Source organism: Helicoverpa zea, chromosome 16 (assembly GCF_022581195.2).
Source record: "Helicoverpa zea isolate HzStark_Cry1AcR chromosome 16, ilHelZeax1.1, whole genome shotgun sequence".
Taxonomy (NCBI): Eukaryota; Metazoa; Arthropoda; class Insecta; order Lepidoptera; family Noctuidae; genus Helicoverpa; species Helicoverpa zea.
In genome coordinates, this window is record NC_061467.1 from 7,679,951 (window position 1) to 7,699,695 (window position 19,745).

At 33.8% G+C, this 19,745-nt stretch overlaps 1 protein-coding gene across 1 annotated transcript in view; it reads left to right on the forward strand.

Moving 5' to 3' along the window:
• The window catches only part of LOC124637443 (G-protein coupled receptor Mth2-like), a 78,448-nt gene extending 59,262 nt beyond the window's left edge, over positions 1 to 19,186 (forward strand). Inside the window, exons 2-10 of the mRNA XM_047173934.1 lie at positions 4,839 to 5,056; positions 5,863 to 6,089; positions 7,007 to 7,192; positions 8,801 to 8,879; positions 9,582 to 9,763; positions 11,930 to 12,055; positions 13,908 to 14,064; positions 15,442 to 15,631; positions 16,004 to 19,186. Of these exons, the coding sequence (XP_047029890.1) occupies positions 4,839 to 5,056; positions 5,863 to 6,089; positions 7,007 to 7,192; positions 8,801 to 8,879; positions 9,582 to 9,763; positions 11,930 to 12,055; positions 13,908 to 14,064; positions 15,442 to 15,631; positions 16,004 to 16,111 (1,473 nt within the window). The 3' untranslated portion in view covers positions 16,112 to 19,186. The remainder of the gene's footprint in view (positions 1 to 4,838; positions 5,057 to 5,862; positions 6,090 to 7,006; positions 7,193 to 8,800; positions 8,880 to 9,581; positions 9,764 to 11,929; positions 12,056 to 13,907; positions 14,065 to 15,441; positions 15,632 to 16,003) is intronic.
• The last annotated feature ends 559 nt before the right edge of the window (positions 19,187 to 19,745 follow it).

A 19,745-nucleotide genomic window follows, 5' to 3' on the forward strand; every position in this document is an offset into this window, starting at 1 on the left:
GACTATTTATGGTACAGAAAATCACTTATCAATTTTAAGAAATTACGAAAAAGGAAGCGGTATTCGGCAAGAAATATTTCTGTTTTTTATTGAAAACACTTCTGAGAACAATTCTGAATTCCGATATTATCGCGGTGACGAAATACCTTCTGTTACGTCGATGATAAAAAGTTTCGCGATAAGTGCCAAGAAAATGTATGTCAATTCGGCAAAAAATACTAGCGTAGTTATTTCAGTATTTACTCAAGGGGATCGTCATTTCAGAAACCGCTCGTGTACGCATGACATCATAACAGAACTTTGCGTTGGAATAAAAAAATCAATGAGTGTATCACAGAATCTACCGTAGCACTTTTTATATTTTACCTGAACGCAATTCAGTAACAGTTCAATGCACTATTGAAAGACTGAATATACCTAGATTTTTATGAAATGGGTTCTGAAATCTTCTATTTGGCAGATTGCCTTAGACCTAATAACAATATTTCAGTAATACACTTGTTGGTACGTTTGTATATATAATAATGTTGTTTATTAGGTACTTAGAGCATTTATGTGTTCTCGAAATGAACTTTTATGCTATAGGTACTGCATTCCATAGAACGATTAGGTACAACTATTGTTTGTTTGTGAATTGGAAATTGGACAGACTTAGAACTGAGTTGCTCATCACTGCGGAACCATTTTATAAATATCCAAGAAAGTTTGAAGAGAAGTCCTAAAAATAATGATCACTTTAACACTCCTTAACTTCAGCTCCGGTAATCAACTCAGTCTGCTTTCTAATACTATAATTAACATTGCCTCATCGTCCTTTATGTTAGACAATAGCTCTAAATAATTTTCAGGACATCAAGTAGACGTTTCTCCAATTCTCAACGTTCCCGAGAGACCTGTTGCCAATATGCAATATGTTTCCAATGTATGTCTGGAACGAGGTCAACTTGTTGTGACATAGACAAAACGACTTGCCGTTTGTCGTTTAGAAACAGCCTGTTTTAATTCAACGAGTATTTGTACTTACTTACCTGTTACCTGCTTGGTCCCTGAATAAAGTATTCGTCCCTTCAAGACTTTCTTTTTGTTAAAAGGTACACTGAATATACATGAACTTGGTTATAATTTCAAATGTAACGCAACGTCTTTTTTGCCACAATGTAATCCTTACATCTAAAATCCTTTTGGTGATTACCAACCCGAAACATTTCCAGGAAAAAAATGCTCTTATGAGTATTTTTAAGGTTTCCTTTGCGAATGTTTCGCGGAAGTTGACAGTGTCGTCACGGCTCCCAGTCCCCGGATATTTCCATAAAGAAGCCTTAAAAAACAAATTGTTTTAACATTTAGAAATTCTGCGAGTTTCCGACTTAAACGGGTCTCTAGGCCTTTGTTTTTATTGAAATAAACTTTCATTTTGTTTCGTAATTTTTGTTTAGCTAGTTTGTACTGTTGTTTTGAATCAAAGGCGTAAAGGAGTCAATAATGTTAAGTACTAAGCTAAGTTTCATAAACATTTTCTCAATACCTTTAACGATTTATGTACTCACTTAAAAAATACTAATCAGTGGCAAGATATTGAATTTAAAAGCTTGTCTGTTGGTTCAATTCATCAAATTGAATATTTTCCAAGTGTGTGCACATACAATATTTATTAGAGTGCCAATCAATTTGACGTGTGTTTGACACTGCATTTAACTGTCAAGCGAAATGTTCGACCAAAAAAGCTTTTGTGTTTAGCTGTATTTGCCGTAGTTATGACGAGTATCTTTAATGTTTCATCGCAATATTTATTTATGCTGAGTTTAATTTAGTGGCACTTACAAAAATATATATACTTTAAGATGAGACTGGATGAGCTCAAAACTTTCGTGTGAAATAACTCCTTTAGGTACTTTTTATGGCCGATGGTTTTCCAGACAAAAGCATGATTACATGATTAGTACAACCTTCCTCATTTAGTAAATAGGCTCATTTTCACTTCTTGTAACAACGGTAGCTAATACCCACATAATGTATTGGTACACACATAGTTACCGTACTCCGGGCCCTCCGAGCCTGTGAGGTCCAATCTACGTAAACTACTAGTGCAAACAACCTAATCTGATAATTACGTCTGCGTACATGAAAAAACAACTTTCCTTAAGTACATACGATTCACAAACATGCGCCGTGATCACCCACTTAGAAACATCTTTTATAAATGATGAAAAAATATGGCTGTTTATTCGGGAGGCATTTTCGGAGCTAAAGGGTTTATTTTTTCAACGAGTAGGTATGTATTAAAGCGATTCGATTTTGTTTTAGTGATCCTAATATTTGATGTCTGAGATCTTAGCTTAGTTGTTGAAGTCAAATATGTACTGAAGTAAAATGGCGTTGGTAATTTGTATCATGTAATAAAATATTTGGTAAAATAAAACTTATTTACATCGACACATATTAAGTAACTTGTATCTTGTAAGGAAGACATGGATGAATGACTTAAGCCTTATTATAAATATATTATTAAATAACTCATTCAATAAATCGTACACAACACTTTCAGAAATAAGATTCATATTTTTGACTTACATCAAATTCGAACTCTTTCTTCATAAAAATGTATCAGTTTTCGCGTCGTGCAACACTGAGCCCAGACTGGCGGATGTCATCAGTTGTCTCATTACCGTCGCAGGCACGTTCCTAACAAGACGCGTGACAGACGTGGCGCCTTCGATACCAACTTCTCCTACTCACATTTTAGCTGATCGAAACACACCAGTACTTCCTAACACGTACATGACCTCATATATACGTTTTAACCCTTTTTAGGCCCCGCTTTGTTGTTCGCCGAGTGTTCCAGAATATTTTCTGGTTGCAACAGGGAAGATAAGATTTATAGCCAGTCCCAGTGGCTGCTATTAGCCAGCTAGTGGTCGTAATACGGAATTCTGGCTTAATAATGATAAATTGCAATACGCCATTGAACAACAAAGCCGACTGGTACGACCAATGCGAGCCTTTATCAAAATTTGGGTTTTGCGAATGACAGACTAGATTAGTTGACACTACCTCTAAACCTGTTTGCTGAAGCAAATCTTTTTTGGTTATGGTTTACTGGCTCCCGTCTGCGGTTTCACCGCGTCCCATGAGACCTACTTCATGTTCCCGGATAAAAAGTGGGTTATAGCCTTACTCGATAAATCTGCTTTCTAACACCCTGAGCAGACCATCAGCGTGTTCAAGCAAACAAACTATTCAGCTTATATTATTAGTAATGAAAAACTTCAGATATTTTTGGTTTAATATTTATAAGTACCTATAATAAGTTTGGTGAGACACATTGAGTTGTATCAAATGTGGGATAGCGTCAACTCGGTTCGACTCGCGACTTCACTACGCGATGAGTCTCATGACTAAGGACTCCATTCAAGTTAGAAAGTAGTAAGTCTGAAAGAAATACGCTGAGCTTACCAACATAGAGGTAGTGTAGAAGCTGACAATTGTTCTTCTAAAATATTTACCTATGGACAGGGGGTTAAACGCAAAAATAAATGACTAAAACATATATTAATAAACGGAAAACACGCCGCAATAGTTCGCTCACTCTTTAAAATTTTTATACGCTGTTTATTTAGTAGGTATCCCCCTTTGCAATGGCTTTAACATCTAACCTAAATCGGGAGAGTTGACCCACCGTTGTTAGGTGACTCATATCACTACTACAAATAAAACTGAGACTACGTTATTGTTTAATACGATTGTACGAAAGCATGGTCATTAAATGACTCAGACCATTTCTACTGTAAGCAAACGGTTTAGCATTATAAATTCCAATGTATACGTAACAGTAAGAATTCTTCCTACTATTTTGATTAGTAATGAACACTACATTTTGGCATTCACTTCACATCTGTACAATGTACTAAGGTGTATTTTAATGTACTGTGTTTCATCGGCTGATTCTTTATTTAGGTTTCTGAGTAAACTGTGAAACGTACATGCGTGGATTCAAAAATAGCAAGGAATGAATAAAATTGTATTTTTAGATACCTAAAAAGTTTTTAGCCCTGTGTAATTGCCAGCTTATTTAATTTGAGTAATAGAACATTCATTAGAAACTAAATAAACCACCTTTTCCAAAATTAGTCTTGTCTGATAAGTAGAGCCTTAAATAGACTTAAACAGTATTACTTGAATATTTTCAAGTATTAACTAGGTACTCTGAAATGCGTGGTAGAATCTAAATGAACCTCTTACGTCATCAACCTCAGTCGAATTTCTTTTATGTGCGTCAAAGTTCAAATACTCATGTTGAATTTTGATGGGGCTCAAACATACAGAATTGCAATTTATCATCGTTGAATGACATCCATAATTATGTTGTCCTTACATCTTGTGGCGCGACCCAATTTAAAATATAACGTCACGTCTAAGAAAAACATTATATGGTTAAAGTCTAAGTGGCTTTACAAAGAATTACTATCAAATTGGGCTGCTATTTGAGTAGGGTCTGTACTTAACATAATTCAGGTAACATTAAGTTGTGAATATTTTATGAAATGGTTTTTTTATGAAACTTTACCTAACGTTAATAGGTACATCGGATGTAACGAGTTCAACTGAATTATTAATACCTAATTTGGCCTCATTAATAAAATTGTGAAAAGGAAAGAATTTTACGATGTATTCTGTGGTTTTGTTTTTCAAGTTTTAGTTGAAACTTTTAGGTTAATTACGAAAACGATAAAATATTCATTACCTATTCAATATGAGTAGCAAATTGAGTCAGCGTTATTTAAACTTTTATACGTCACCTATAAAGATATTAAAATTTGATTTTTTTTTCTTGTCCACAGGAACGAGAGGTCAAAAAAGCCTTGCCACAAGTTCCAAAATGCTGTCCAAGTGGACAGAACCTCACCACTACCGTGGAAGATGGCACGGTGAAGACTGTCTGCAGCCGATCCAGCCTGACCTTCCAGCCATACTTCTTCCAAGCTAATGAAACATACATGTTTAGCTACGAAACCAATGTCTACGAAACATTAGTAGGCAATCCTTGTAAATATGATAGGTAAGTCATTTATTTTGGTGATTACTGTTATCGTATAATGTTTCTTGATTTATTAAGCAGGTGTAGATTTTTTTCTTTATCGCTGTTAACGCTATTAGTGAAAAACTATATACTATTATACGTAATTAGGTTCTCGATTCATAAATACATACGTTATGTTCTTTCCACTGATCAATAAATGGATTAAACTCTTAAAATCAAGCACTAATGACAATTAATACTACATTACACAATAATGCACAATGCTATGTCCGTGTAGCTATACTATTTTATCACTTGTAATCTTATTATCGTCAAGTACTTTTTATATCAGAATTATTATCTAACTTGGTTACCGAAAATTACGATATTATTTCCGATAGTAAGAAAAAATGTTTCCATTGATATAATTGGGTAATCTTAGTCTTCTACTGAAGGAAATGACTAATAATAAATTTATTTGGGGATTTCCTACTGACGAAATTATGGATATTAACTATATTCAAGTCCTATCTGAGACTTGTTTGTTCTTGAACTCATTAATTACATTATGTATTCTAGCAAGCTGTACTCATACTTTGTTTTCTCACAGTTTATAAAAACATTAGATCAGGTTACTTTGGCTACAGAATGATTGAAGGGTGTGTGTTGTGAACTATTATGAATTGGTAAATTCCTTTGACTAAAATTTTAAGCTTAAGCCTAATTCTAAGAATTCTTCATCAGGTTTCTATAATTCATTATCATCAACAACCTGGGGGGAATTTTCAAGTGTATCGAGATTATATTGTTAACTACATAATAGGCTTGTCTCTCGTTGTCCTCAGGTACAAATTAGAGCCATACATACACAGTGAAGACGAGTTCTATCTCCTAGTAAACGGGTCTCTCTTCGTGCCATACGCAAGACCGTACTTACTGGGTACGAAAGACTATTGCATGGAGACGTTTTACAATGAGTCGGTGCCAGCAGGGTTGACTTTACCAGTCGTTTGTTTCACTACGCCTATGGAAGAAACTAAGACGTCGTCTACGCTAATTGCGTATGCCACAGGTATGTAAAACAAAAAAAAATTTCAACAGGAAATATGTAAAATTTTAACTGTTTCCCAAAAAAAATATTATCCTACTTATTTATGATGTAAACACGAAATAACCAATTTAATATATCGACTCCCGTGGGAAAACAACCAGCTGTATGTTTTTCGTCCAAAGTAAATACTAACTGAGTTGATCATTAATTAATTCCACTCTTTGTTGTTGGCAACAAGAACAAATTGTTAACTTTGTTACGAAGACTCTAGTTACCGAGTTACTTAACTATTTGATCGTTGTTCTAGTCTCCAAAAGATTTTCAGAACTTTCTTCAGGCTCTTATAATATGATATTCGTTGATGCTGTAAAAGCTTTTATTAAAGTATTTAGAGGGCTTCAGGCGAGGTTAAGAGTTACAAGGAATATAAATTTAATTTTAATTAATTAAACTCGTTATTGAATTTGAAGATGTGCTCAATTCTTGTGATCTTTACAAACACCTTGAGCACCGCCATCAAAGGCCTGTTTATTGTCCCATCGCTGGGTGGAGGGCTCTTCTAAAATGGGGAAGGTACGATCATTGATAACTACGCTCTTAAGGGGGATTAACGATTTCAAATATTTTGTTCAAGGACCCACAACAGATGTGTCTTCAAGTGAAATTTTAAGTAGACACTGAATTAGGAAATACAACACAATATGACTACTTAGGCCCAAGTGCAGCCACAATATAAACGTCAGTTTACTGCAACTGTTTATTATTAATTCTCTTCTTCTTTAAGAAAAACAGACGTTTATTTTGTCGGTGAATTTAGGACATAATGTTATGCTGGTATCCACATAGCGCTTTTCAATACAGGTACAATGAACCCGTATCTAAATCTAGCTTATAAAATCCAAGATATACGAAAATACATTCCCAAACTTTGTTCCCAGGTCTCCTAATATCGGTGCCGTTCCTCCTAGCAACGGCTTTTGTGTACCTATTCATTACGGAGTTACGGGACACACACGGCAAGGCGCTCGCTTGCCACACCGTATGTTTGGCGCTCGCATTCACTTGCCTCGCCGCCACGCAACTCGCGGGGCACGCCTTTCCTACAGTCGCTTGTACTATTATGGGTAAGTTATGATTCTGTGAATATGTCCACAAAATATTTGGTATCCATTTGGATGTACGGAAAGGGCAATAGGCATGATGACAGTAATCAAAAATCATTAAAATAATATATTTATTAAATTAAACTTGAAGCTTGGAATATGAAACGCGCATTGTTTTCTTTATTAATAATGTGATTAATATGTATTTTTATAAAATAAAATTACGAAATAAGGCAATCCGCCATGATATCTTGAACACCAATCAGAGCTCGTGGCGTCATCTCTCAAAACAACTCGCGCGAAAGCGCGCAAACGTCACATTTCGTTATTGTGAACTTCCACTGCGATCTTTGTTTTTAATTAATTAATTGTTTATAACACAAGTTATGGAGCCCGGATTTATCAAGGCAAACAGCGCTAATTTGCCTAGAATTGATATCATAATGCTGGGAAAGTTTTTGGCATCAAATAAAGAGTTTTGTTCAGCTGAATTTAGAAATGTTAAAACTTCCATGTAAGTATACTAGTTTAATTAAAAAACAATGAAAGATGAAACCTAACCTCGAAATAGTTATTTACATTATAAACTATGCTAGGATCTAGAGAACTATGTAATAACTTACATCAAAGTGATCTTCACAAAAATAAAGTTGTACCCTGGGCAATATTACTTTTGAATCTCGCCTTGCAAGTTTAAGCCACTTGTTTCGTATTTTTTTATTGTGAGGAACGTACACAAATAACTTATCAGGAGTTGTTTTGGATGTGTTCTTACACTGGGGGACCCCACAGCACCTTTGCCCTTTCGAATTCATATTTAATAACACAAAAAACTTAATTATTGCACGAGCGTTGTTTACTTGCGTCTTGTAATTTCAGTCGTGACGTCACAAGTGACGACATGACACTGACAAGCGTTTTCGCGCCGGATTCAAAGTGGACAGAGAAAAATGCAATTATTTGAAAAAAACCTTCGCATTTTCTTAAAATTAATAATTTTTCATATAAAATAGACGTATAGGTACCTACATCATACAAAGGAATTTAAAAATTTGTCATCATGCCTATTCTTGGAGAGCTATTCAAATAAAGGATAATCGTTTGATAGTTTAGTAACGCACTTTTTGATCCTGGTTATGATTTTGGACCTATTCGATTAGTGATAAGTTAATCAGATAGCTAGCTTGAATCCAAAACTAAGCTATTTACGTTGATATAGTCCCGGAGTACCTATGGTGCTACTGGTACCCAAAATGAAGCGCTCTACGTATAACAATTCTTGGAATTTTAGGTCGCTTTGGTAATACATGCTCTAAGCCCAACAATGAACGAATAAGCAAATCAAATTCCGCTTCTAGGAATTAGTATGTTGTTTAGATTGAAAGTTAAATGAACACACTGATATTGATTGGACTGCGAATAGATTTAGACCACGTGGGGCCCGCCTATTATAACAAAACTCTGAAATAGATTATTATCATAGATGATTAATAAAAAGTTACTTTTCCATTCCATAAATTACATTTTATTGATAGATACACCATTCTAATATCTATTTGGGTTTCACAATAGGCAAATTTAATTACAACCTTCTCTTAATTCGATCTCATAATGAAAATTTTGTTACAGCATACTTGATCCAGTTTTCGTTCGTATCCTGCTTCTTCTGGCTAAACGTGATGTGTTTCGATATATTCCTGAACGTTCGGTAAGTACTTAAATGTAACATTATTAAACGTATCGTTATAACATTTTACTCTTACGTTCGTCACACTCTTGATCGTTGCTTTTAGCGCTTATTATGTTAACTGTTTACGTGTGACGAGTACCTTATCAATATTTCGGAAAATTGTGCCGAATTTAATTTTGTAATGTACGCGTCAATTGCGTTTCTGAAAAGTCCTTAATGTAGCCACTTAGCTGTTCAGTGGAATAATGAAAATTCAAACCAAAGCTGCCATATTATTGGGTGTAATAAATAAAAGCTCTCTTCCATATTGGATACCCAAACAAAGGAGTTTTTTGTGACGAGACCGCCGCGGCGTTGCTATTTCATATTGATTCTGTAAAAGGGATTCTAATGTGATGGATTAGCTTGGCCTTGACTCTGAAGTCGGCCTAAGTATTACGCTAATCGTAAAAATTATATAAAATCGTTAAAATAGAGAGCTACTCTATGTAGTATATATATAAGGGTTATTTTATTTACGGGTTTTTGCAACATTAATTTCTATGACTGTGCAGATGGCATACAGAGAGATGTTTAGATTATTGTAATATACGAAAATGTTGCAAATGACCGTCACTCTGTATAATGTTTCAAGAAAATTAGATGAAGTCATAATAATGAAAAAAGTCTTATTTATGTAGGTATAATATTCTATAGCAATTTTCTTCTTTTTTCTAACAGGAGATACATAAACGCGTCAGTAACAAGACGCAGCATGCGACGAAGGTTCGCGTGGTACTGCGTATACGCAGTCCTATTCCCCATACTGCTACTAATAGTTACTATAACTATGGACCTGTCGCCGGCAGTGCCCAGTACTTATCTGAAGCCTAACTTCGGAGTTAAGGGCTGCTGGTTTAAGAGTAAGTTTGGTTTTTATTTTATTTGTGTTTATTTACTGAGATTCCTCCTCCTCCGAGCCTTTTCCCAATCATGTTGGGGTCGGCTTCCAGTCTAACCGGATTCAGCTGAGTACCCGTGCTTTACAAGAAGCGACTGCCTATCTGACCTCCTCAACCCAGTAACCCGGGCAACCCGATACCCCTTGGTTAGACTGGTGTCAGACTTTCTGGCTTCTGACTACCCGTAACGACTGCCAAGGATGTTCACTGACAGCCGGGACCTACAGTTTAACGTGCCATCCGAAACACAGTCAATGGTGTCTAAGATATATTTACTGAGATTACTAAGGCCTTTACGTAGATATATCTTACTTACATTTTGTATGTATGTACAATATACTGCCGTCGTTATTAAGAAAGGCACAACTAACATTTTACAAATGGTGAGAAAATCGAGTTTAAAATATTTTTTGAATTTTGTTAAAAAAAACACGTTTAAAATGTGTTTTTCGAAATTGTTAAAATGTAAAAAATTGTGTTTTTTTGGTATGTACACAACGATAGCAATATTATATTTTAATTTAAATGGATATATTTAATAATTAGCATAATTCTTTTTAACTTAACATAAAAAATAACAAGAAAGGAGCAATATTATGTTGAAAAGGCACATATAACCAAATATGCCTTTTCAATGTTAAATTTTTAGTAAAATTTACGATGAAAAGGCATATTTTCTTAATTGTGTCTTTTCATTGTAATTTTTTAAAATGAATATATAGGTGCAGAAAATATTAGAATGAATTCATAACGCCGATGTGCCTTTTTTATATAACATTTATTAGCGTAGGGGTAAATAGAAAGGGCATAACTGCCAGTTGTGACTTTTCTTTCTACATTAATTGAGAAAATGTTCGTATAAAAAATAAGCACAATTGCCACATAAGCCTTTTACATTTGACGCACGTCAGTTATGCCCTTTCCATTAAATATATCGATAGTAAAAAGGTAAAATAAAAATCACATCATACAAGATGCCTTTTTATTGTAATAAAACTTAAAAAGTGATGTAGTTGTGCCCTTTAAGCTTATGCTATCTCTGTTTATTTTGCAGCTAAAAATCCACAAAAAATCAGGCAGATAGGCCTTTTTTTCCTGATTCCGAATATGTATATAACTCATTTTGACAAAAAATGTTAGTTGTGCCCTTTTTCGGTAGCACGGCAGTATATGTGTCTCTATGTTTGTTACTCTTGTATGTTGTTTGACTCTTAAACGGCTAGTAGGGTTTTGATAGCACTCCAGAGTAATGTAGCTTATTATATAAGAATAACATATAAGCTATTTTTTAGTACTTAGCACGTGATTTCACAAAGTTATTATTGATACATAGAGAAGATAAGCCTTTATGCAGATTTTTTTATAAGTGACTGGAAGTGAGAAATGTGATGAGTACCTATTTTCAGCGAAGAAAACGTACGTCCGTTCTTTACTATTGACTTTATAGCTTCCCTGTCATAGATATGTTTTTTTAAATAGTACTGGAGTGCGTTTTTGTCCAAAAAGTATTTCTAAAAGGGCAAGCACTAAATATGATTTATGGTGAGACATAGACGAGAGATATGAACTTTTTCCAGCTCATAAATTAGAAGATATATTTTATTTCTATAACTTATATTTTTCTTTGTTATTTTCGTCTATTTGTAAGAAGAGATGGTTCGTTAGTGAAATCGGATTACTGATAGTTGCAGAAACTTTGTTAAATTTACAATATGAAAGTACAATAAGACTTACATAAGTATTATTGTTACGAAATACCTAAATATTATTTATTTAAATACAATGTTTATTAAGTTGTTTTCGTAGGAGTTAAGACTGCAACAAGCTGAGCAAAAAAAGTTACTGTTAAATATACATATATTTTAAATAATGAATACTTGTGGGTACCATAATTATGTTTAGGGAACGCTTTTAAACTTGTGGATTTGTAACACATATGCATCAAACTTAAATAAAACCGACTTCTAAAACACTAAAAAACTGTCTATACTTCAGAAGCCAGTAAGTCTGACAACCAGTCTTACCAAGGGGTATTGGGTTGTCGTTAACTTAACGTTATTAAAATTAGGTACGTTCGTAATTGTTAAAGTTAAGTTTAATTTTACTAAGCACCTCTTTTCTTTGCAGCGGATCAAGCAGCGTTGCCGTACTTCTACGGTCCAGTTGCTCTAATACTGTTCAGCAATCTTTGTATATTTTTCTTCACATCGCGAGCCATCGCTACGCATTACGATAAACTTAAGGATGTTACACGTAAGTTATTTGGATTTTCTTCCATTATTTTATGTAGATATATCATACTAATTTGTTTATTTCGTGTTCTGAATAGTAATGGCAAGCGGTAAAAAGCTTAAGGAACTTTCAAGTAATACAACTACTTGGAAAAACCTGGGTTTATTCAAAGAATTGGTTATTTTGATGATGCGCACTGTGTACCCATATTTGGGTTTCTGTTAACAATATTAGCTACGCCGCAAACGATTTTACGATTCAAGAACAGTTACAAAATATTTGAATGGAAAATATTATAATGGTAATCAAATCTTCAATAATAGTAAGAATGTGGAAGTAAAGAGTTTTAGTACATACCCATAAGCATTTTTATGACCGACAGCCGTTCATGCTACTTTTGAAAAATACCATGTTCTTTGGCTTCAGAGTTAAACGAAAGTTTAAGAAGAGTGTCAATTACTTTCTTCATAAAACTAGAGGTAGTTAGTAAAGTCTATGCTGGGAATAAGATAGCTTTTTAAATATGTTCCCACACTGAATCATAAAAGAAGCATCATTTACTTTTATCTTAGCTACAAAGTTAATACTCATGTGCTATAAAGCTTAAGATAATCTGTGCAAAACAATAAGAAATACAAGTCGTCTCATTAATATCTATTTTATTGCGAAAGACTTAAAGTTCTATAATATTTGTATGAAAATAGGTTCACATAGATTAGTAGTAACTAGAAACCTATTCAAATGGTTTTGTTATTCCTTGCGTTTCCTATACTTACGGTATTTCAGTTAGAATAAATATTAATTATTTTGAATTTTACTTACATGTGTAGTTTAAGTTTCTCATCCACTATACAATATGGACTTGTGTCATTATGTTGTGGCTTGAAATAAATATTTCAATTGGATATTTTTATTTGAAGTATTTACATAATATTTACATTAATTTTCATTAAGGAAATTTCTAAGCGCCTTGTTGACACTTCTCGTGACCCAAGGGCTGGCTTTTATTTCGCACAGAGGTTGAGCATTGCCATCCAACGTGGCAATGCTGCCAGCCTTCTGGGTACATTACCCAGTGACAGCGACGAGGAGCAATTTTTTGATGCAATGTATTAGTTTTAAGTTGTATATATAAATTTATTTTTAATATTTCAATTTCAATATATCTATTTGTTCTGAAAGATTTTTAAAGAATAGAAAATAGAATAAAATTAGAGAAAATAGTATACTATACTTAACCATAATTCTTAAGTTAAAGTATGTATACTATATGGTCGTTGTGCTTATTCTCTCTAGTCTTGTATATTCCTCATTGCTGAAGATCGTGACTTGGGTATTAATGTACTGTTTTGGCATCCACTCTTTGGCTGGGTTTTGTAATACGACTACTGTCTCGTTGACTTATCATCTTCGGGAGGATCCAAGAAAATGTGTCATTTACATTAAGTAAATTATATTAGGTACAAAAGTTTTATTGTTCATACATGGATTGCATGTAGAACATAAACTACATCGTATTATATGTACAAGGTTTATGAACGTGCCAAAAATATTAGACAGTTCCTTATTTTTGAAGTGATTGGGTAATAATTATCTATCTTTTTAGAACATTCTACGTAAAAAAATCTTGTAAAGTATTGCTATTGTTTTTACTATTACGAATCTCTCAAATGTCTTATGCACATAGTAACTACAAGTCTATGTGTAATTATGAGATAAACATAACAATTGATTGAGTAATTGAGCTGTTTTGGATCTTCAAACACGCCATCCAAAATTGCAGTATATTTTCCATTAGTATACCTTACACCAACTACTACCTTTGTCACCATCACCACTATACCGTTATCTCACCCACAATTTCTCTCACCAGCGTTAGACCTGACACACTCAGACTTCAGCACGTCAGACGACTGGGTGCGCCTGGGCACGGTGCTAGGCCAGCCGCTGCCAGTCCACGAGACCACGGCCTCGCCGCCTAGGGAAGCACCCTCGAATTTCAATCAGAGGCTTAAGAAGTACAAAAAATTGTAAGTACTAATGTTTATACATATCCTATAAATATAATATAATATATATATATAAAACTGCCTCGTTGGTCTTGTTGTCGCAAGTGTGGCTGCTGAGCACGAGGTCTCGGGTTCGATTCCCGAGTCGGGCCGAAATCGCTTTGCGGGTTTTAGAAGACTATCACAAAGCAGCCTGAAGCCTGGAAGTTGGTGATTGATTCACCCGTGCATCGGAGAGCACGTAAATGTCGGTCCTGCGCCTGATCTCTTTCCGGTCGTGTCGGATTCCCGTCCCATCGGGCTATGAGAGTGAAGGAATAGGGAGTGCACCTGTGTCTGCGCAAATGCTTGTGCACTATAATATGTCCTGCACAGTTGGCTAATCTCCTTACATGAGAACAGCCGCCGTAGCCGATAATCGGCTAGGAGGACATCATCATCACATATCCTTATCACACCAATACAAATTTTGACATAAGGAATACTCTTGGTTAATGTAGAACGGCGAGCTCAACCCAGTATTTGGTTCTTTTACAGACAACCTTAGATTGATTCGAAGGGGTAAAAGGGCAAAAATGTATGTGGACTATTCAAAAAAATAATATAGGGTGTAATAATGATGACATATTTATCGAAAGTGAAGTATGTGAGGACTTTGAGATGAGGGATATCTACGCATGTTATTTTTTTTTAATATGTCAATAAACATGTGTATTCAAATCAAACAAAATTATGATAATTTGCTATAGTCTATAAACTCATAATCCCACGTTGAAACCTTCTTATTCAAGAAATTATAACATAGGTAATTTAGAGGCTTTGTAATTAGGTAACCTAGCCGTTACCAATTAGATCGATATAGTAGCAATTACAGAAGCTAGAGAAACCACAGTATCAATACTATAATTAATTGCAATTATCATAGTGTCCTGAAGTCAAACGGAGTACCTAATCCTGCGTAAAGTCAATAAGCTGTTACTGGTTGCATTTACTCTGTCCTCGAATCAGATTGATATATTATGACGTTGATTATTGACTTCTGTTAATTTGTGTGTTTATCATAATACCTGCTTGCAAACATTTGCTGTTTTCGGGTTGACTTAGCGTTGATGTCAATGTCAAGAATTTCTTATGTCAAAAGTTTTTTAAAAGTAAGAAATTCGTTTTGACTTAAATCTACTATCTGATGAAAAGTAAAAGATGACATTAAAGAATTTGGTCACTAAGAATATAGACCAGAAGAAGAACTGAAGAGAGACAAAAACTGAGACACAAATCATAGGATGTGATAGATCATAAGTTTTTCCATGAGTGATAAATAGGGCTGTTAGCAATTCGAATGCCATACCTGTGTAATCCGTTAAGTTTCCATAATTTACCAAAATCTATCTTGTCTAGGTTCCGCATGTGCTGCCTACTATCCTTCATCATGGGCCTAACATGGGTGCTGGAGGTAGTCTCATGGGCGGCGGGCGCGGGGTCAGATGTGGTGTCAGTATGGTCGGTGCTCGACCTGGTCAACGCGCTGCAGGGTGTCGTCATATTCGCCATCTTTGTGCTGCAGCAGCCCGTCCGATCGCTTGTTAAGGTCAGTATTCTGAAGAAACATTGGTTTTTATGTAACCTTTTGTACCTATTCGTTTTGAAGTAGGATTGAAATACTTAATCTTTATAGTTAGTAGTGGTCTGTGATTCATATTAATTGAAAGGGCATGCTTTTTTTAAGATTTGGAAACAATCATATTATTTTTTCAAGTTTGAACTTTCCAAACATTTTGGCAGTCTGACGAGCTGAAAAACTCGGAAGTGTTAACATGTAAACTACCCTTTTGATTGATGACAAATTAGGTCATTTTCATCACCCTTGTAAATACATATTGACCTCAAAAAATTATAGGCTCCTAAAATTAAATAAACCAAACCACAACCAGAAAATAACGATTACCTTTTCTTCCAACAGTCCTCACACATATTCTCGTCATGCAAAAGGAAAAAGGACGGCTCAGAAGTATCCGTCGTAAGTGAAAGAAACAGCATCATAGGTCCCGGCAGAAGAGACTATGTGTAGTGTAGTGTCAGTGACGTTGGACGAACGTTCTAGAACAAGCCAGCGGTGGCTGATACACTCGAGACTGATAATGGTAACAGTATTATTGGCTTTGAAGATTCAGTGGTGAGTGGACAATGTTATATTGGTCATTATGAATTGGAACTTCTTTAATTGTAATAAGGTCTTAAGTTCCGTAAACTTATTGGAGCTGTCAAAACTTTTGTATCTTTCGATCATGTTGGAAATGACGTTTGATGGAATCGACAATCAGTTCCTTAAACGAGTGTATTGAACGGTCTTCTCATGAATACGGACCTAAGTATTTAAGTTCTTACCGAGTTTGAAATTACGAATGATTGAGTCTATTTTGAATATAAATTAGGTGTAAATATTTATGTGGTGACTGTTATTTGAATTTATTTGGCAGCGAATTTATCACAACGAAATCTTGTACAGACTTGACTTATAATCTGATGGTATCGTATCAGTTTTGAAACTTCTTCAAAAATGTTGTGATTGAAATTCGCTCTTCCTCAAACGAGATTAGGATTTGCTTTCAAACCACTCACATTAAAATCTTCAAAGCGTTGCGGAGCAATGTGAAAGGTGTATGAACTTCATTCATGATTTCATTCCTGTGATAGCGCCTTAAAACTTGTTTGTAATATTATTTGCGAGAGTTCTATCTTCTTATTACGTTGCTTGTGTTTCATTTAGTAATTAGCTTACTGTTAAACTACAATTTAGCATTTTACAGATATATTAAAAGTTTAAGTTACCGTTTCATTAGGCTGGGTGTTCTAGTTGATACAACGATACACAAGGCTTATTTTATCATTTAGGTTAACGTATGCAATTGTTATTATTGATTATATGAGTTTATTTAAGGCAGCCTCGGCTCAGATCTGCCTACCCAGCCTAACGCTTGTTAAATGTATGGTTGTTAATACTTAGTGTAAGAAAATTTAATATTTTTATAAAGTACATGACCAAGTTAATGATTTTATCTAAGCATTAGCTGATGTGACCTCTGCATCGGATCCTACAATCTTGATAGACGAAATTGTGTAGTGCCATATGATAGAAAATAGTGAACTAAAAACGTGGTGCATTTTATTTCCTTTACGAGAGCTAGTCATAATGTATAAATTAATGAATGTTATAAGCAAATAGGTTATTTAATTTATTTTCGTAATTATCAGTAAGGTGGACAATTTTGGCAGTGTAAATGTTTCTATAAAATTCTTGGGTTTGGCCGGCAAGAATTGATAAGTATTAGTGCTAAGAGAATGATTGTATTTGGTCTATTGCAATGATGATGTTGACAGCTGTATTCAATGTGAAAAGCTTTTGTTTAATTGACTTAGAAACTGGTAAATATATTAAGAAATTACATCAACTGTTTTATATATTTCAATGTTCTATTCTGCTCAACTGTTCCAGTTATTGGATTTATTTTTACATAATTCATTTGAATTTAATGCAATCAATGATGCATACGTTGTTTATTACATATTCAATAAGAAAACCTTGTGTCATTCTCGAAACTATAACTATTTAAATGCAACAAAAATATTAAAACTTAATGCAAATGGGGACAGGAAAATGACATGTTGTTTCACTTAAAATGCGTCAAACGTAGGTATTTTCGTCATATGGAATGTTGGCCACAGTTTCAAAATCCTACATTGGGGTTTGTCCCGAATACTTAATGCAAAAAACAGGTAAATTACCCACCTATAAAAGGATAAAAAAACAGTCATCACCATTCTTGTAAAATTATTGCATACCAATATTTTTGAATAGTCTCAAAATCCTAATGAAATCACTAATTTTGATAATAAAATAATAGATTAACATAAATCCGCACTTAATTTTGATTAAGACATTATCGAAAATTGACTTTTTATTACGTTTCAATTTGGTTTTTAATTTATGTTTTTTTGATGACGCGACTACCTACTTACATTAGATAAAACAGTTGATGCTATTTCTAAAAAAGGCAAGGTTTAATTAAAAAATAAATATATCAAAACAATAAATTATATAACAAATCAACTTCTACAGACGGAACTAATTTATCAAACAAACTTTTCAACCCATAAATTGTTTATTGATTCGCAACAAACTTGCAAACGTTATCTATGTAAATTAAAATAATATTCTGGATAAGACTGGTCGTATGAATATTGAAACGGGAATACGTAATAAAGTTTTTAAAATACCATTACGTGTAGATAAGGAAATGTAATGTTAGGCTTGATGAAGCATGTTGGAGGAAGAGATATAAATTGTACTCGTTTACGACCAAATGTTGCGCGTCGTTATATCGCGAATACGTGTAATTTTAAAAACATCTTGACATCACGCTTTAAACTGGCTTCTTTTTAAAGTCAAAGTTAAAAGTTAAAAAAAAGAATTATTAAATTTATAAAATACTTACATGTTCTCGTTCTTCAATTAATGAAATTAACCTTAAAGTTCCTGTTGTGACACACAATATTTGGTCCAATGTCGAGTCCTATGAAACAAACCCACTATAGCAATTTTCGACTTTTATTAAATTTTACTTTCGCTCATCAAAATTTTTCGTGTGGAATAAAATTGAATCAAAATTTAAGGACCCACGACAATAATTAGTGTTGTAACTTTAAGTATATCTTATTTAATTTATTTGTAAACCATCTGTTATTTTCCATTATGAGATATTGAATCTTTATTAACAGTAAAATAAAATTATGTAATTAATGTAAAGCTTTGAGTTTGTATAAAGTGTATTTATCTTAAATGCTCAAACACGTTGATGATACGTTACAAGACAGCTGCATATGAACTCACTTCTTAATTGTACATTTTATACGATAACGTTGGCAACGAGCTTTATTTTAAAAATACAGTTCATAATTTAGACGCGGCGTCTTGTAGCGTATGATAAATCTGTTTCTGCGTAAAGTTAGCGAGTATGCGTGTGTAACTATGTATTATATTAATTGTTAAATGTTGATGCGGAATTTTTAAGTGAAATGACAATTTAAAAGTGTATATTTGTCTATTTTGCAAAACATGACGTTAATAAACAAGCTTTATATAAAATTTGTTTTTCCTTTGTACCTAAGTACATCCCATTGTAATAATATCGGAAGAAAACATTGTTACGAGGTAAAAGCGACAGCTCGTAGAAATGTAGTATTATGTTCGAAAAGATAAACAATATTCACTTGAGTTAAACTTCCGGAAATATTACTTCAAGTATTTTCCATAAAACGTCTTTGTATTTTTATACCAATGAAATACATACATATTTCATTAATATACGTACCTATACTATATACACGTATTATAAATACAGTATGTCCACACATATTACCGCAATATCTGTACGAGATGAGACCTACAAAATACGTAAAACCAATTCAAAGAACCTTTCAACATCTACGTAAGGCTGCCTTTTAAGTTCTGTCGTTTGGTAACCTCCCGCGATTTTTAAAAATATATATATATGCTATTTGAATCTTTTTGAATTTAGAATTCGAAAACAAAAGAATGTTTTTAAATAGGTCGAATAGTTTTATTGTATCGTCCATTCAAAGGTGACAGGTCGGTTGCAAAAATGGAAATGTGTAAGGAAAATTTGAGTGCGATAATTTTCTAC